The sequence below is a fragment of the Acinonyx jubatus genome, chromosome C1 (genome assembly GCF_027475565.1).
Source record: "Acinonyx jubatus isolate Ajub_Pintada_27869175 chromosome C1, VMU_Ajub_asm_v1.0, whole genome shotgun sequence".
NCBI lineage: Eukaryota > Metazoa > Chordata > Mammalia > Carnivora > Felidae > Acinonyx > Acinonyx jubatus.
In genome coordinates, this window is record NC_069381.1 from 145,849,976 (window position 1) to 145,866,774 (window position 16,799).

General features: G+C 40.9%; 1 protein-coding gene across 10 annotated transcripts in view; it reads left to right on the forward strand.

Moving 5' to 3' along the window:
- Positions 1-16,799, forward strand: part of PKP4 (plakophilin 4) — a 236,744-nt gene that overhangs the window by 193,732 nt on the left and 26,213 nt on the right. For all 10 annotated transcript variants that reach the window (XM_053215098.1, XM_053215104.1, XM_053215101.1 and 7 more), the window contains 2 exons: positions 2,182-2,310; positions 3,307-3,520. In XM_053215098.1, the coding sequence (XP_053071073.1) occupies positions 2,182-2,310; positions 3,307-3,520 (343 nt within the window). The remainder of the gene's footprint in view (positions 1-2,181; positions 2,311-3,306; positions 3,521-16,799) is intronic.

Below are 16,799 nucleotides of genomic sequence, written 5' to 3' on the forward strand. Positions count from 1 at the left end.
ATGTTTTCTGATTCTAATACATTCTCTACTTGGCCACCAGAATTTTCTTCTTTATAAATGTGACCTTATATATGTTACATTCTCTCACTCTTCTGCTTCACAGCCTCTGCTTTCTGTTCCTTATGTGTGGAGGCAACATACAGACTACCTGGGTGGGTTTCACCCACCTCTATCACTTATTACTAATCTCAGGTTCCTTACCTCTATCAAATGTTATTGAGTAGTGCCTATGTCATATGGTAGTAGTCAAGGTAAATGAGATAATGCATATAAAGCTCTTGACACAGTGCCTGACACAGGTAAACTCATTGAATAAGACATTGTTGCATGTACAGAGTCTTGTACACCAAACCACATCTCATTCAGTGCTTGTATCTCTCTGACACCTGCTATGGCACTATTCATTTGAACAGGTGGCGTGTATGTGTGTGCAGGTTTAGGTTGCCCCTTGTAGTGGACAAGCAAGTTAATACATAGAGCGCTCCCAGACCAAGAGAGACTCTAGGCCTTAATAACTAGGCAATAGAAGGATCACTGGGTTGTTAATTTAAAGATTTTTTTTTAGAGTTTATTATAAACAGCATTCATTTTACTCATTTTATATAATAGTTCATTCTGCAAAGTCCACACATTTGTTGCTTTGTGAACCATTCCTTTTTTTTTCCTAATGTTTTTAATGTTTATTTTTGAGAGAGAGATGGGGGTGCACGATTGGAGGAAGGGCAGAGAGAGAGGGAGACCCAGAATCTGAAACAAGCTTCGGGCTCTCAGCTGTCAGCACAGAGCCTGACACAGGGCTCAAACCCATGAACTGTGAGGTCATGACCTGAGCCAAATTTGGACGCTTAACCGACTGAGCCACCCAGGTGCCCCATGTGAACCAATTCTAAGAAGTTGGTCTCTATATGTTACAAGAGTGAATGCACATTTAAAAAGGATCCTAAACAGTGAGCCAATCAGTTGACATCCAAATTCCAACAATGTGATGTTATCTGAAAAAGCAGAGTATAAGTGTACGTGCTTAGTGTGACTGTATACTCTACAAGAAGTGGGATAGCATACCGGCTCTGAAAGCAGAGTGTTGACTAGCTGAGTGACTTTAGGCAAGATGCTTAGCCTCTCTGTCTCAACCTCAATATCTATGTGGTTGCAATAAGAATAAATGAATTCATGGGGTGCCTGGAGGGCTCAGTCTGTTGAGTGTCCAACTCCTGATTTCAGCTCAGGTCATATGATGATCCCAGGGTCGTGGGATCGAGCCCTGAATGGGGCTCTCCACTGAGCATGGACCCTGTTGAAGATTCTCCTCTCTCTCTTTCTCCCAACCTCTCCCCCAGTACTCCTCCCCTGCTCGCTCACATACACACTCTCAAATTAAAAAAAAATTTTTTTTAATTGAAATAAAAAAAATGGTGGTTCCATTAAAAAAAAAGAATAAATGAATTCATATATATAAAATGCCTAGAATAGTGCCTGGCACAGAATAAGTACTCATGAAATACGAAGTGCTCTTTAAATATAATCCATTTCTTTGAAAAAATTCTGTATGCACACGTGCACATTTTTTTATATGTATTAGAGGAAAAAAGACCAACAGGAAATGTCAGCAGTGGTTTTCTCTGGTTATAGGATTACCGAAAAAAAACATATTTTTTTTATAAATTTCTATACTTCTTATAATCGAGAGCAACCATAAATATTATATTAAGTTCTTTAAAAATCATCAGGCCCACATTACTTGCGATTTCCCAGCTGACACCAGTTCTGCCTATTCCCAGCAGCTTTCTTTCTCTCTGCTCAGACATGACTTCTCACCTGACTAAAGTGCACTTGTTTACCTGAGCCTCACACCTGCAAATTTCTGACATAGGTAGAAAGGCATAAAATTAGAATGGAGGAAGAAAATGAGAATGGAAAAGTATTTCATATTAACAATTTCCTTTGTTCTCTTGAACCTCTTTCTGTGCCTGATGATTTATTTGAGTTCAGTAGCATCTCGGTCTCTGCGTATGTTCATCGGGGCGGGCGGGGGAGGAGCTCTTTACATTTATATATTTTAGGAACTTTGTAACTTCCAATTTTAGTCTCAGCCAAGATTTTTTTATGACAGACTCCTCATCGAGTGTATTGTTAAAACACGGTCGTTCCTGCTTTGAAGCCGTGTCTTTCTGTCACAGGGAGTTTGCCTGGCGTGACCCCGAGTTGCCCGAAGTCATTCACATGCTGCAGCACCAGTTCCCGTCCGTGCAGGCGAACGCGGCCGCCTACCTGCAGCACCTGTGCTTTGGCGACAACAAAGTGAAAATGGAGGTACGCACCCAGCGCCTGGCACGCCCCCGGGGGGCGGTGCCTTCCATGGAGCAATCATGTGCTTATGTGCTTCAGAAATTACTAGCTGCAATTCACAGGCCATTTTAAAGGGATAGTGTGATACCAGATACCCCTTTCATTCTTAACCGTGCATTTCAGTATTTTGTAGGAGAAACCAAGATGAGGATATTTCTTGGAGTGCTTTTAGCATTTTCAAATCCCGTGTCTACTCATTAGCTTACTTATAAAACATGAAGCAAAATTCGATTTAACCTACCTTTTTAGAGTATTTTCCAAAAATCTATTAGATAAAAATTGTGTATGAAACTAGCGAGCTCATGTACTTTATGTGATTCTGTTAAGATTGGTGCCGACATGAAATTAAGTTGTTACAGAGAATTTTTAACTGTTAACTAATACTGAACATAAATGAGTATTTTATTTCAGATTTTAAAGTTTTTTGGCATTTATAGAAATACAGTGAGTCATTGGTTATTGACTAGTGTCCTATGACATACAGATTCTTTCTTAACACTTTGGCATTTTACCCCCTGCAATGGCAAATGGAACTTCATTGTTTTTCCTCAGCTTCGTATGCAAAACAACATACCAGCTGCTGAGCTAAAGGTGAATGAAGGAAATAAAGCCCAGATATATTCATGTAATGTACTAATTAATTGGCAAATGGGAGAAAATTAGGGAGAGTAGTCTAGAGAAACAATTCTGTAATCCAAATGACTTCAGTCAAAAACCCTCACCTCCAATCCATACAGCTTTATTGTGTTTGTGTATTTGCTCATTTCCCTCAGAAGTATAAGCATAACCCCTCTGTGTGTTTAGGAGGGTAGAGTAGGACTATGCTACCTACACTTGGCCATTAATCCACCTACGACTGCCTTCCTTTTTTTTCCTGTGATATTTCCATAACAGACTTTTATTTGATCACTTTTTAGTCATGTGTCACTTAGGCCTGGTACCTCATATGTTTCATTCTAGGTGTGTAGGTTAGGGGGAATCAAGCATCTGGTTGACCTTTTGGACCACAGAGTTTTGGAAGTTCAGAAGAATGCTTGTGGTGCCCTCCGAAACCTTGTTTTTGGCAAGTCTACAGATGAAAATAAAATAGCAATGAAGAATGTTGGTGGGATTCCTGCTTTGTTGCGACTGTTGAGAAAATCTATTGATGCAGAAGTAAGGGAGCTTGTTACAGGTGGGTAAACAATGTGATCTTGTCCTGAAGGAAATGTTGAAAGCCACCTAGCCGATGTCCTTGTGTGGTGGCACAGTGAAGAAGTTGGAGGTTCTAGGTAGGAGATCATGATGTAGTGTGCACAACTGTGACAAAGGCTGAATCTAATTTAATCCGATGATTCAGAAAGCACTTGCACTGCTACAGGGTCATCCTGACTAGTATCAGTTATTGTACTTGAGTGCGTTAAGTATCAGCTAACAGATGTCTTGTGCGTGAAGGACTGAATACAGCTTTTTTTATGATGTATTCCATAGTAAATCTACTTGTGTTAAATAGACTGGCTCTCCTTTATTATGAAAGTAAAATACAGTTAATGGATTAACCACCTTCCACTTGAGTTCAGCCAGTTTCCAGATCCCTGTTAGTACATCAGATGCTTTCCTGGCTACCGGAGATGCACACGTGAATAAACCTCACCCCCTGCCCTCAAGTAGCACTCCGACTCAGGAGGAACAGGAGTGGTTCTGAGAATGTCAGCGAGAAGCTGCAAGTGTCAGGACTCAGTAGGGGCTGCAGCTAGGAGCACAGAGGATGGGCAGGGAAGTCCTCTGGTCAGTGTGAAACCAAAATTGCCCTGAAGGATGTAGAGGTGTTGGCTGGAGATACTTCCAGTCACAGGCAGAGCTCAAAGCCAGCATGGAATATGGGGTCAGAGCTTCCAGCCAGAGAGGCATGCTGAAGGAAGACAAGGCCAAAGAGAAACACAGGCCTGGTTTGGGGAACTTTTATGAGGAACTTGTGTCCCGTACACTGTGGGGTGATTATAGGGCATGGTGTGGCCAGTTTGGGCTTTTAAATGCATTCTTCCAGCAGGTATCAGGGTGGGGGATTGATTTGAAGTAGATGAATGTGGTATCTGGGAGGCCTATAATCTTGAGGTAATAGCTTGAGCCGCATCCATAATAGAAAGAAGGGGTGGCTGGGGTGCCTGGGTGGCTTAGTCGGTGGAATGTCCAATGCTTGATTTCAGCTCTGGTCATGATCTCACGGATCATGAGATTGAGCCCCATGTTGGGCTGACATGTGCTGACAGTAGCCTGCTTGGGGTTTTCTCTCTCCCCCTCTCTCTCTGTTTCTCCCCCTGTTCATGCACTCTCTGTCTCTCCCTCTCTCTCTCTCAAAATAACTAAATAAACTTTAAAAAAAAAAAAAAAAGGAAGGAAGGGGTGGGTGGTCGAGAAGAGGGAATAGAGAGAAACACACTTGATGGTCAGGGCACAGCGGTCCAATGTGGGGAGTGAGAGAACAGGAGGAAGCAAGTGATGCTTTGTCTTGGGAGACGATGTTGCAGCACTGTCAGCTGAGTTTAAGGGTGCTTGAAGTCCAGGTGAAAGAACAGTTCTGCAGCAGAGCGAATTAATGACAGCATTATTTATAATAGAGAATTAGAGGGAAATACTGAGTATTGACTGGTAGGAAAATAGTTAAATAAATGGCAGTATATTCACACAGTGAAACCAGACATAAGAATTAAGACAAATGCATTAGAGCTGTCTCTGGATAGCTGTAATGTCTGTGTATCTATAGATGTATAGATAAATATCTAGAAGCATTGGTGGGATGGCAAGCACAGCATGATACTATTGGTATAAAGTTTCACAGTATGCAGGTTGAGGCTATAAATTATTTTCTGATATACACACATGCAATAAAGTTAAAATTTTTCATTGAAATGACAGAAGAGAGATTAAAGATAGTGGTTGCCTGTGGGGTGGGGAGGAGGGCAGGTAGAGAAAAAGGGATTGGGAGATTTAATCCAGCTCTGTTTCTTTAAAAAAGAAAAGAAAGAAAGAAATCTGAAACAAAGAAGACAAAATGTCAAAGTTAGATAGTAGTTACCTGGGTATCTTATATTTGCTATGCTATTTTTCATGCCTGAGATATTTAATTTAAAAATCTCTTAACAACATTTTAAAAAATTAACCCCATTCCCCACTGGCTTTCACGATGAAATTAGAGCTGTAGGTTCTGTCACATATAATTCAGTAACACTGGGGAATGTAGCAAACCATCATGAATCTAATATTTGAGGGGAATCAACTTTCTCATAAGATACTAAAATTTAAAATATAGTACCCTATACTCCAAATAAGGTATGAAATTTACATACTAAAAGTAGAATACACTTTATATATAATCTTAAACTCTGGATTAGACTCCCTGCCTTAACATAGTTTGAATATTAATGCTTTAACACATCTAAATTATCTATTGATTTATTACTATGTTCTCTTTCTCAAATGCTTTCGAGGCATCAAATCCTCTCACACCAAAAAATAAATTATTTACACTTACATACATATGGCATATGTATATAAAATGAAAATTAGAACAGGATAAATAGAACTAAGAGAAAAGGAAGAATATAGACCTATCCATTCTAGAAGTCAATATAGTCCCTCTCTTACATTAAGTTCTCTGTAAGGGAGGCTCAGAGGAGACCATGTGTTTGCAGCATGAGTGCTTTCTTTCCTTGTTTGCTGTTTCTTTCCCATGACTGTGAACTTCCTGTGTCATTGTCCAAATAGCGTCTCCCAGTAATACCTGTGTGGCCAACAGGGCTGCAAACTGATGTGTGTGGGCTCCCTACAACATCATGGCAATCCGGGGACAGCCTGATGTTAAAAGCATAGCTTCTACTCAGATTTGGTTCTCTTTTGATTAGTCATGATAGATGTGTAGGGTGTTTTTTCTCTTCTGTCATAATTTCTCACAGGAGGAATAGGTGTTTGGTAGATTTTTGTTTCTGAGGTTTTATCCTTGGGTGAAATGGTTACAGTGCTTTTTCTGAGCTCAAGGAATGTATAAGATTTAGTGATAAACAAGAAGCAAGTACATGAAAGTTTGGTGATTTCTTTTTCATTTGAGAATAAATCCGATTTATTGGAAGTAAAGCCAAACTTCACTAAGAGCTTTTATGTACTAATTTGCCTGGTGCGTACTCCAGATGTAAGTGCTAATTTAGATGCTTCCCTCCATATTTCACTCTCTCTTTGTGAGTGCAGTACTAGTTGCTGAGAATGCAAGATGTTTTAAGACATGGGTCCTAGCCTTGAAAGGAGGATATGAGTGTTTATTAATTCAAAAAGGCTGTTTCTCCAGTAGATCGTATTGCTTCCAATGTAAAACTAGCAACAACCTCTTTTTTTTTTTTTTAAACAACTGCCAGTAACTTTTAGGCTTTAAGAGGTATTTTTTGTCCACATTTGTAGGGGAGGAAAAATTAATAACTCTATATTTTTACTCCCAATAATTTATACTGATTTATGAACCAATTGCTTATGAAATGTTCTCTTCAAAAGTAGTCTTTGATTTGGAATGGGAGTGGTCAGTGTGTGAACACTTCATTCAGTTGACATATATAAAGGAGTTGGACCAGAGGACTTCAAAAGTGAATTTCCAGCTTCAGAATGCTGAATGTCAACCTGAGTTTGATTTGTATATAACCATTATCCAGCTAATTTGAAACTACAAAGTCATAATATAAATCTAGCACAGTTATGTGTGTGTGTTGCATGTATGCACGTATTTGTAGACCAAGATTTATGAAGACAAGAAAAATTATACGTTCATGTTTTTCGGTTCCAGAATTTAGTGGTACCACCTCTAAATGATGTTCAGTAACTTTTTAAGAATAACTAATCCCTGGTGTGTTTTAATGCCTGACAATATCAAGACTTCCTTGAGCTCCTTCAGTAACTCTTCCTTGAGTCAACACTCATAAACCATCTTTAAACCAATCACAGGGTTGGAGGAGACCTCAAAATAAATTTTGTCCCATCAGCTATCCAGTGCCTGAATTCCCCGTACAGTTTCCACACAACATAGCCACCCCTGATGTACTCGGACCCATAGGGACGGGGAGCTCACTGCTTTGTGGGGTTAAGACTGAGCACAGGGTTATCCAGAGAGCAACAAGAAAACATTAAGTATGGCTTGAGAAAGCAAGCAAGGTACGCCCTTGGGAGTTCATTTGGCCTAAGAATAGCCCCATAGGAGAAGACCAGTCACCCCTAAATCCAGCCTCCTGGACTCTCCTAACCAGGAAAGTGTGTCTCAGGCTGAACCATTCTCATTAAGGCGTGTCTGCTCCAAACATGGGCAGCTGCGTGCTATGTGACCACATCACTCAGCATTCCCTATGAGCTGCCCATCTCCTGTAAAATCCTCTTTGAAAACAGAACATTATCCTTCTAAATTTCTGTGTTCTTCCAATGTCTCCACGAGGTACTCTGGCCCTGGCTAGCCTAGTGCAGTACTTACGCTTTGCAGGGATGGCGTCGGAGCTCCTCAGTGGAGATTATCGTCGGCTTAAGATCATGAAATGTCAAAGCACAATGAACTGCTGTGTTCAAAATATTGTATTATTGGAAGAAATTACTATCCCCTTGAAAACTAAGTATTTTGATATTCTTAATGTAAGTAATTCAACCTAGTTATTAATCCGAAGACTTACTTTTTTTTTCTAGTCCCCTTTGTTTCAGTTTGGCATTTTAATGTACGTAAATGAAGAAATTTTAGCTCTTGTTTTAAAAAGATGCCTCTCTCTGCTTTGAATATAATAATTGCCCAGCACCTGCATTTTGGGCCACATCTTTACTTGCAGGGAAAAAAGGGAAAACTACTTTTTGCCAGGTGTGTTTTCTCAAGACAGTATGCTGTCATTGTTAATTAAAATGGTCCTCTAATATGTAACAGGATTCTTGTGTTTTCTTCATTTTGTTGAATATTTTCCAGGTTGAAACCTAATGAGTTTTTCTTTTAGTAATTGCTGATCTATCTGGTGCTCAGGGTGAGGTTTTTTTTATTACAAAGATACTTTTTGCCTTTATTGTGCTTCAACTTGAAAGCCACATGAAATATGGTTGTTCCTGGTTGAGTAATAAAATGAATGTCTTCTAGGCCACATGCTATGGGTGGAAAGTGGGAACATCTTGTCACTAGAAAAGATATGTTGAACTCATTTGCTCAAGATAATTAAATAGTGTTTCTAAGCCAGGAAATATGAGTTTTGAGTTATTGAGCATTCTGAAAGCATCATTTTTTAAAAACTATAGAAATTGATATTTCACAGAATTCGGAGGCCTACCTTTTTTTTTTTTTTAATGTACCAGATGTCCTAAAACTACCACATTTCTATTATCCCTGTTAACACTGGTGTTAAATACCACAAAGTAGCCCTTGTTCTTGAATAATAATAGCCTTTGTTTAAATGACTGCTATATTTACATTCTTTCCAATTTAGCAAGTGATTATTCATCCATATGGCTAAGTACAATATTTCCACACTGTTTATTTTAAAAATTTTTGGATGCTAGCAGTGGATTTCAGACACTATGCAGAAATTAGGTTTATTCCCTTACTGATCATTAGCACCATATTTCTAATTAGGTAATAAATTAATAAGGAAATGATAGTCCTGCACTAAGGAAGGGTGGATAGGCCAAGCTAAAGTTTAGGAAACAGTAGGATGTTCTATAAAGAGCTGGGGCTTAGTGGACATGCATTCAGCCATTTGGAATGTTAAGTGCCATTACAGAATGAAATAATTTACTAAATATGTCCCCTTGGTCTAATTATTATGCCTTCAAAACAGTCGTTTGTTCTTTGGTCCAGAGAGGAGTTGGCCTATTACTTTCTATCCTGCTTTTTGTGGACCGCTAGAGCCATCAGGAGCTGCATGGGTAGTTTCCACAAATCTAGCAACATCTCCTCCCAGTTCTCAGCCAAAGTCAGTGGGATCCTTACACTTGGCCCACTTTATAAAACAGGAGCAACAGAATCATGTGCTTTCTTATTCACTGAACATTTCAAACCATAAAAATTGGTAATGAATGACATGACAAAAAAGTTTAATAGGTAACAAGACAAAACGGTGTATTACAGATGGGACAACTCCTAATTCAGAGTCACAACTTTGAACTGGAAAGGGCCTTAAAGAAATCTATTCTTTCCCCCATATTGTAGATGAGAAACAGGGATCCAGAGAGACTGAGTCCTGGTTGTGTTCCTGGCATGCAGCTCTTCCTTCCTCTTCTGCCTCTGCCCCCCTCCCCCAGGCCACTGAAAAGTGCTGAGCAGGTGCACAACTTGGGGGTGCACCTGCCCATTTTCCCCTACTCTTTCAAATTACCACCAAAAAAGGAAAAACAAAAAACAAAAAAACAAAAAACTCTGAATTTATTCTCTGAATTTTATCTGCGAGTACAGAGAAATATGTTTGAACTTGGCCACTAGCACAGTCACATCAAACTACCGATAAGGTATAATCATAAAGTGTTAGGTTGCTTGGAAAACATGAAACGTGATTTTTGTCTTGTAACTATTTCAGGATTTATAGTTCGAGTATGAAAAGATTCAACTAATAAGATGAATATGATCTTCTTTTACGCGTAGGCTTCTTTTTTTTTTTTTTTTTTTTTTTTAATGTTTTTATTTCAAGAGAGAGACAGCATGAGCTGTGGAGGAACAGAGAAAGGTACAGAATCCGAAGCAGGCTCCAGGCTCTGAGCTGTCAGCACAAAGCTGGATGCAGGGCTCAAACCCATGAACTGTGAGATCATGACCTGAGCTGAAGTTGGACGCTTAGCCAGTTGAGCCATCCAGGTGCCCCTTATATGTAGGCTTCTTAAATGTCAAGCAAAATGAAGCAATCAAACGGGGAGCCTCAGAGGTCCCTACAGAACTCAGGTGGTCAGCTGTTAGAGTAGAATTTCTCAGTACAAAAGAGACCCCATAGTGACACATGTGTTCAGTATATTGGAGAACCAGTATATTTGAGAAAGATGAGGGCATATGATAGAAATCTAAAAAAAAATGCCCAAGAGAACCCAGCCCAGGTCCCCTGAGTACCTTGCAGTTTCTGAGTCTATAGAACTCTCATGGCTGAGGACTGGAGGTACTTTTGTCTGTAAGCTTCTTCTGCTGGTACCAGATGATGAGGTTGAAGATTTAGTGCACATGGAAAAGCACATTCCTGGAACCCATCAAAGCCAGACGTGGAACACATCACTGCAGTGACTTTTTCTCAGGCAAATCTCTAGGATAGTGTAAGTGACCTAATTCTGTGCCAGAGGCTGAAGTACCCTGAAGAACAACCAGGGTGGCCACATCACTGCCCTCCCTGCCACCTCTGCATCCCTGTGATTCTCTTGGGTATATTTTTCCTTTGTGCGACCTGTTCACTTTTACAAATTCCCCCTGACAAAAAGAACCATCTTTTACATCCCTTACGGGCAATTCTCAGTCAGCATTTCTGAATTTTAAGCTGATTTATTTTCAGCGGAAATGCTTTTCCAGGGTACAGAGGACTCTGTGACTACATTATGTAATTAATCCTCTCAGCCTACCCATGAAGTTGGAAAATTACCTGAAATAAAGAATATGTTGAAATGTAAATGTGAGTCTGTAAACTGATCTCTAGAAATTGATAGATCTTTTCAAAGATGCTGTGATCCACCACCTTTGTACCTGAAAAATCACAGAAACGCAGGCCAACCCTTATGGTCTTTAAAGACTTTAAAGATCTATCGCTCGTGCCGTTCGGCAGGGAAAGAATTTAAACAGCAGGAGCAATCCTCTTCAAATTGAATATGTAGCCTCGGTGGCTGGCCCAGGCCATCATCAACTCCACACTGCCCCTCCAGGGAAGTCTCCTCCTCCCACACCACCTAAGCAGCCTCTCACTACTGCTGCTGAAACCAGCGGTGGTGACCACCATGCCCACAGCTGGGCGTGAGGGAGCTCTTCCATGTCTGACATGGAGTATGCGTTAGCTGTGTGCAGAAAATCGCGGGGAACAACCAGGCAAGCAAAGTAAGGCCCACCCAGCTGGCCGGGCCAGGCCTCCCGTGCGACCCAGCCCTCCAGGCCGCTGGACTGGTCCACCACCTTAGTAGCCAGCTGTGCCAGCCAGCAAGGAGGGCAGCAAGCAGGCCCAAGGCTGGCAGTAGGGTAGGAAGAAGGAAGCCATGAGCCATGCCTTTCAGTCTGGCCCGGGACTGCGCGTTCGTCTGCTCTGGGAGTCCCTGCACACGGTTCAGCAACCCCTGCTGAGGCAGTAGCATCTGAGGAACCCTGGGAGCGACTATAAACCACCATGACTGTCGTTTCCTCAGCATTTATCCAGAGGGAGGGAAAAGGCTTTTCTAGGATTAAAGACAGTACTTCTGTCCCACTCATAATAATTGCTTTCCCATTATTTCAGTTCCATTTCAGTTTCATAATTTGTTCACAGCATTCCAGTCCTGGTGGAAAGCTTGAGTGATTTGCCTGAAGCCACAAATGGTGGACATTTTTCACTGTATTTCTCTCTTCCCACTGCCCCTGGATTTCCTCATTCCTGTTACACCTCCAGATCCTCACACACATGCCGAACCAGGGCTCAGCTTGGATGCTACCCTCCCCTTGCATCAGGCTCCAGATTCTCATCACAAGCACCCGCCCTTCCTCTGTGCCTTCCCGTCTCCTCACTCCTTCAGGTCCTCATCACATTCCCCCTACAGTGCTTCCTGGGACATAGGCTGTGCCCCTTCTGGTCCATCAACCTCCCCCTCATCCCTGGGATCACACCTGTCCCTGCCTTCCACACTTCCCCCCCTTGGCAAGTCTTCATCTGCAGCCCCTGCCCTCCCCTTCCAGGCCAGCCCAAGCCTCGAGGCTCTTCTACTCCTGCTCCTCCCAAGCTGGGTTTCCCCAGCCCCAGCCTGCTTCTCCCTGGCTTCTGCCCTTCATACTCCACCCTGGATGCCGTGGTCCTCAATCCTACCAGACAGAAAAACATCCAGGGAGAAGTAGCATGGTGTCAGCAGTGACTGGGTTCTGGAGTGAGATCCACCTGTTTCTTTCCAGCTCTGTGGCCCCAGACAAATCACCTCACCTGGCACCAGCTTCCCCAGTATAAACACAATACCTGCTGCTTGGTGTTTGTATGAGGATGGATGTGGAGTGCATAGTGCAGACAACACGCAAGCTGTGCTCGGCATTCTTCCTACTCTTGGATGCTTTGTGATGGCTGCCTCATGCTGTGACCATTTGTGGCAAGGCCTCTGAGAGCAGAGGACTCGCCTCCGGGTCTCTACCAGCACTTTCCAAAACACGTATAACGTAGGACACATGTAATTCTGAACTTCCTAGTAGACACATTAAATAGGATACAGGAACAGGTCTTATTTATGTTAACAGGGCAGTTTATTTAACCCAACTCTTCTAAAATAATCATTTCAGGGGTGCCTGGGTGGCTCAGTCGGTTAAGCATCTGACTCTTGATTTTGGCTCAGGTCATGATCTCATGGTTCATGGGTTCGAGTCTTGTATTGGGCTCTGCACTGTTAGTGCAGAGCCTGCTTTGGATTCTCTCTCCCTCTCTCTCTGCCACTTCCTGGTTTGCACGCTTTCTCTCAAAATAAATAAACTTAAAATATAATGACTTCAATTTATAAGCAATATAAAAATTGAGATGTTTTGTATTCATTTTTTTCATGCCAAGTTTTCATACTCCACTGTATATCTTAATACTTTTGGCAGATCTCAGTTTGGACTAGCCACATTTCAAGTGCTCAACAGCCACATATGGCCAATAGCTACTCTGTTGGACAGCACATATCTATACCATGCTTGGGTATAAGTAACATGCATCTGAAAGGCATGAGCTGTATAGCTTTAACGGACAGGGACGTAGGAGGCCATAGTGTGACTAGATGTAGTAGCCATAGAGTCACAACATTTCTCTTTTCCCAAGAGAAAACCTTAGAGCTTTGTAGAAACCCTAACAGGTGTTAGGGGAGAGCTTCGGGGGCAGCTGCGATGAGAAGAAGTGGAGAGGTGTATTTGCTAGATCATGAGTATTTCAGCCAAAGACTGGCTAGGGGAGTAATAATGGAGGCATGTGCAGGAGCAGGCAGTGGCCCTAGATTCAGAAGCCCACATTCCTGCCTTGTTATCCACAGACTGAGTTTGCGAGATGCACACACACTGTGACCTTCGTATGCAGTCTGAAACTTTGATTTTCTGTATTTTCACTATTAGCCTAATATTTCTATCCCCACTTATCAAGAATGCTTGCAGGGTGGGTATCCCCACACCAGCCTATTCCAAAGAGCACACAGATGCAGAATTGCTAGGGGCGAACAAAGGCAAATATCAGAACTGAAGCATAGAAACCAGTCATGATGCCTCTCTGTGCGGGTACGACAGTGCCTCAACTGTCCTCTCATATAAAACTCCCCCCCTTCCCCCCCCTCCCCCAGCCTCCCGAAGGCTTGGGCAGTTCTTTTTACCTCTTGTGAAAGACATCTTGTGAAAGAGCAGGACTGACATGACATCGACAACAGACACCAAGAATAAGGCTAGGTTGTGGAAGAAAATGCAGGAGCATGCCCAGTGGTACTGTTTGAAGTGCGCTAGTTCTTTGGGCTGCTTTATGTTTCTTTTTGCAATGTCCACAAATATATGTGGGAGGGGTTTATAAATTAGGAAACTGAAAAAACTGAATGCCATATAAAAATTAGTGATTTTAGATTTCTTCCAAATCAGAAAGGAAAACAATTGTGCAAGCTGTTATATATTTATGCTACCAGAGAAATAACATTGTTTGGTTGGTGTTTAACGCCAGTTAAGAAATACATTTTTCAAATAGTGCCATTATTTTAATTAATCAGTAAAATCAGATTATCAGTTGGTTGTTTGAATAGCTATAAAGTTAGTTTTAAGTGTGAGCTCTTTCAAAATTCTGCAGCGTAGGATTTATGGGAAATAATATTTTAATTACTTTATTCATTCTTTGTGGGGAAAATGAACTTTCATCTCTCATGGCAGTATTTCCTTGCAATTATTGGTTACTCATAATTGTGTGTGCTTTTTCCTGTGGTAGAGAATAAGCAGCTGTTTCTACAACAGTATGCATGAAATTCTCTGATATTTTCTAAATTAGTTTGTATGTGTATATTCTTAGTTCTCACAACAAATAGCTAATTGCTTTAAATTAATAAAAAAAACTCAAGTTTCCTAAACCAAATTATAGTTTATTTTTAACTTTCCCTTTAGAAACCAGGAGTATGCTGCTAAATTTTTTTGAAGCAGATTTCTCATTAGGACCTCAGGAGTTGGAGGTTTATTATGTTAATGGAGAATGCTAATCCTATAGCTCTCTCTTTTCTCAACAGTCTTGCTACATCTGGGAGTTGGTGTATTTTCTATTCATTACTTACTGCTCTAGCAGCATTCTTCCTGACCCATTAAATGAAGCCTTAGACAGACTAAGTGGGGAGAACATTGTTTTATTACTACTTTAGTGAGGTGGAGTACACACAGATATTATTAGCTGGTCTCAAGAATGGTGCTTTTTACTTTGATTGGATAAGCCAAATTAATCATTCCATAGCTAAGGCTTTTAAGTGTAATTGAACCTTCTTCATCCAATATTGGTTGATTGGAACTGATTGTTTAGTTTTTCCATAACCTTACTTTGGAAATAGAAGGTGGGGAAGAAAAAAATCCCTGTCTTGAGACTTGCTTTGATATTCAAAGTGGCTAGTTTAAATCCACACCCAGTGCTGTAGCTCTTTGTGTTACCTGGAGAGGTGCAAGATTAGAGGGATAATATAATTCAGTGCAGGATGATAAAGCTGCCTTGGTGTGGGTTCTCTGAAGTCCACAAACTTAGGAAAAATAGAATCTTTCCTTTTTTCTGGTCAAGAGTAATTTTGGACATTTTTTGAGGTTAGAGAAAGCTTGTAGTAGACTGGTTTTATGATGAGTAAGTCATCTCAGTTAACCAAAAGATAGCCTTGTCACCTGGTCTACAGAAGGGTTACATAGTTTTAAACACTTTAACATTTTATAATTGGGCAACACTGAGCTTTTCTATTTTGCAGTTTTGAGGGGTTGGGATTCTGGCACGTTAATTTAACTCTTCTGTTTCTAGAGGTATAACAGAAATGGGACTCTCCCATCCTCAGAGCTAAGATGGTTTCAACAGCCATCTCTTTTGGTTTTCATATGAAAGGCAAACAAAACTACGCTAGCAAATTCCCTTACAGGTACAAAACATTGTTCTGACCCTCTCCCCATAGTTATAAACCTTAAAGACACTCCTGAATACTCAGCTTAAGAGAAGGCATGAAAGGGAGGTAATTGTGAACTAAGTCTGACAGACAGGAAATAAAAGGGAAATCCAAAGATAAATACATGCTATTAAACTGGATCCATTAACAACTATTTTTGAGCACCCATTATGTGCCCTGCTTATGTGTAACAAGACATGTAAAAGAATGGATGATGGTGGAGTATTTGTTCCTCTTGTATTTGCCTGATGAAATTAAAATTAAATTTAGAAATACAAATACTCATCCTTTAAAAAAATCAACATGTAGAATTTCAGTCCTACAAAATAATTAAATGGGAATTTAATTCATATTGTGCAGCTTGACTCTTTAAGTTACTATATGTAAAGCACACAATGCCTGGCACAGAGTAAAATCACAGTAAATGGTCATGTTACTATTGTTTGTATTGACCTATGCACATTTATGCTGTTCAATCCCATGTAGATAAGGGCTAGTAGTAAACTGTAGAATGACATATAACTCCACTGATCATTCTAAATGCCTGATAAAAGAAAGAGCAGGACAAAATTCTACCTGCACAGAAAATCAAGGAAATCCATAAATCTAGGAAATAGCCTCTTAACAGAAGTAGGTCTTAGCAGGAGCCAGAAGTAGAGGCAGGAACCATGAAAAACAAGATTTGCTGCTAGTGATCAGAGAAATTCTAGGCATCAACTCCTAGATCCATCATGCTAAAGAACCACCCCTCTTAGTCATGTTTTCACATGTGAGTCTGTGACTCACACTGTTTCGTTTTCTGTAGCTATATATGTAATTTTATACCTATAGCCTATAATGTAACGAGCTTTCCTTTCCATAAGCCTTGCCTTACAGTTAACTTTATTAGAATACATTTATTCCATGAAGTACAACATAGCGTATTAGAAGATGCCACTCTCCCCCATGGTTGAATTCTGTGGAGTGAGGAATTTGAAAACATGTTATAAAATTGTCAGGGGAGGTTAGGAAATGACCCTTCCCACCCAACAGTATCTGGGCCGTATGCTGCCCTGCGGCTGCCTCACGCCCCAGCAGGCCCCGGCAGTATCCTGGGTGGAGTATGGCTGTCCTCATTAGCAGGAAATGTTAAAGCCCCATTCGTGGCAGCCTTTATCGCCCACCCTTCTATGCTT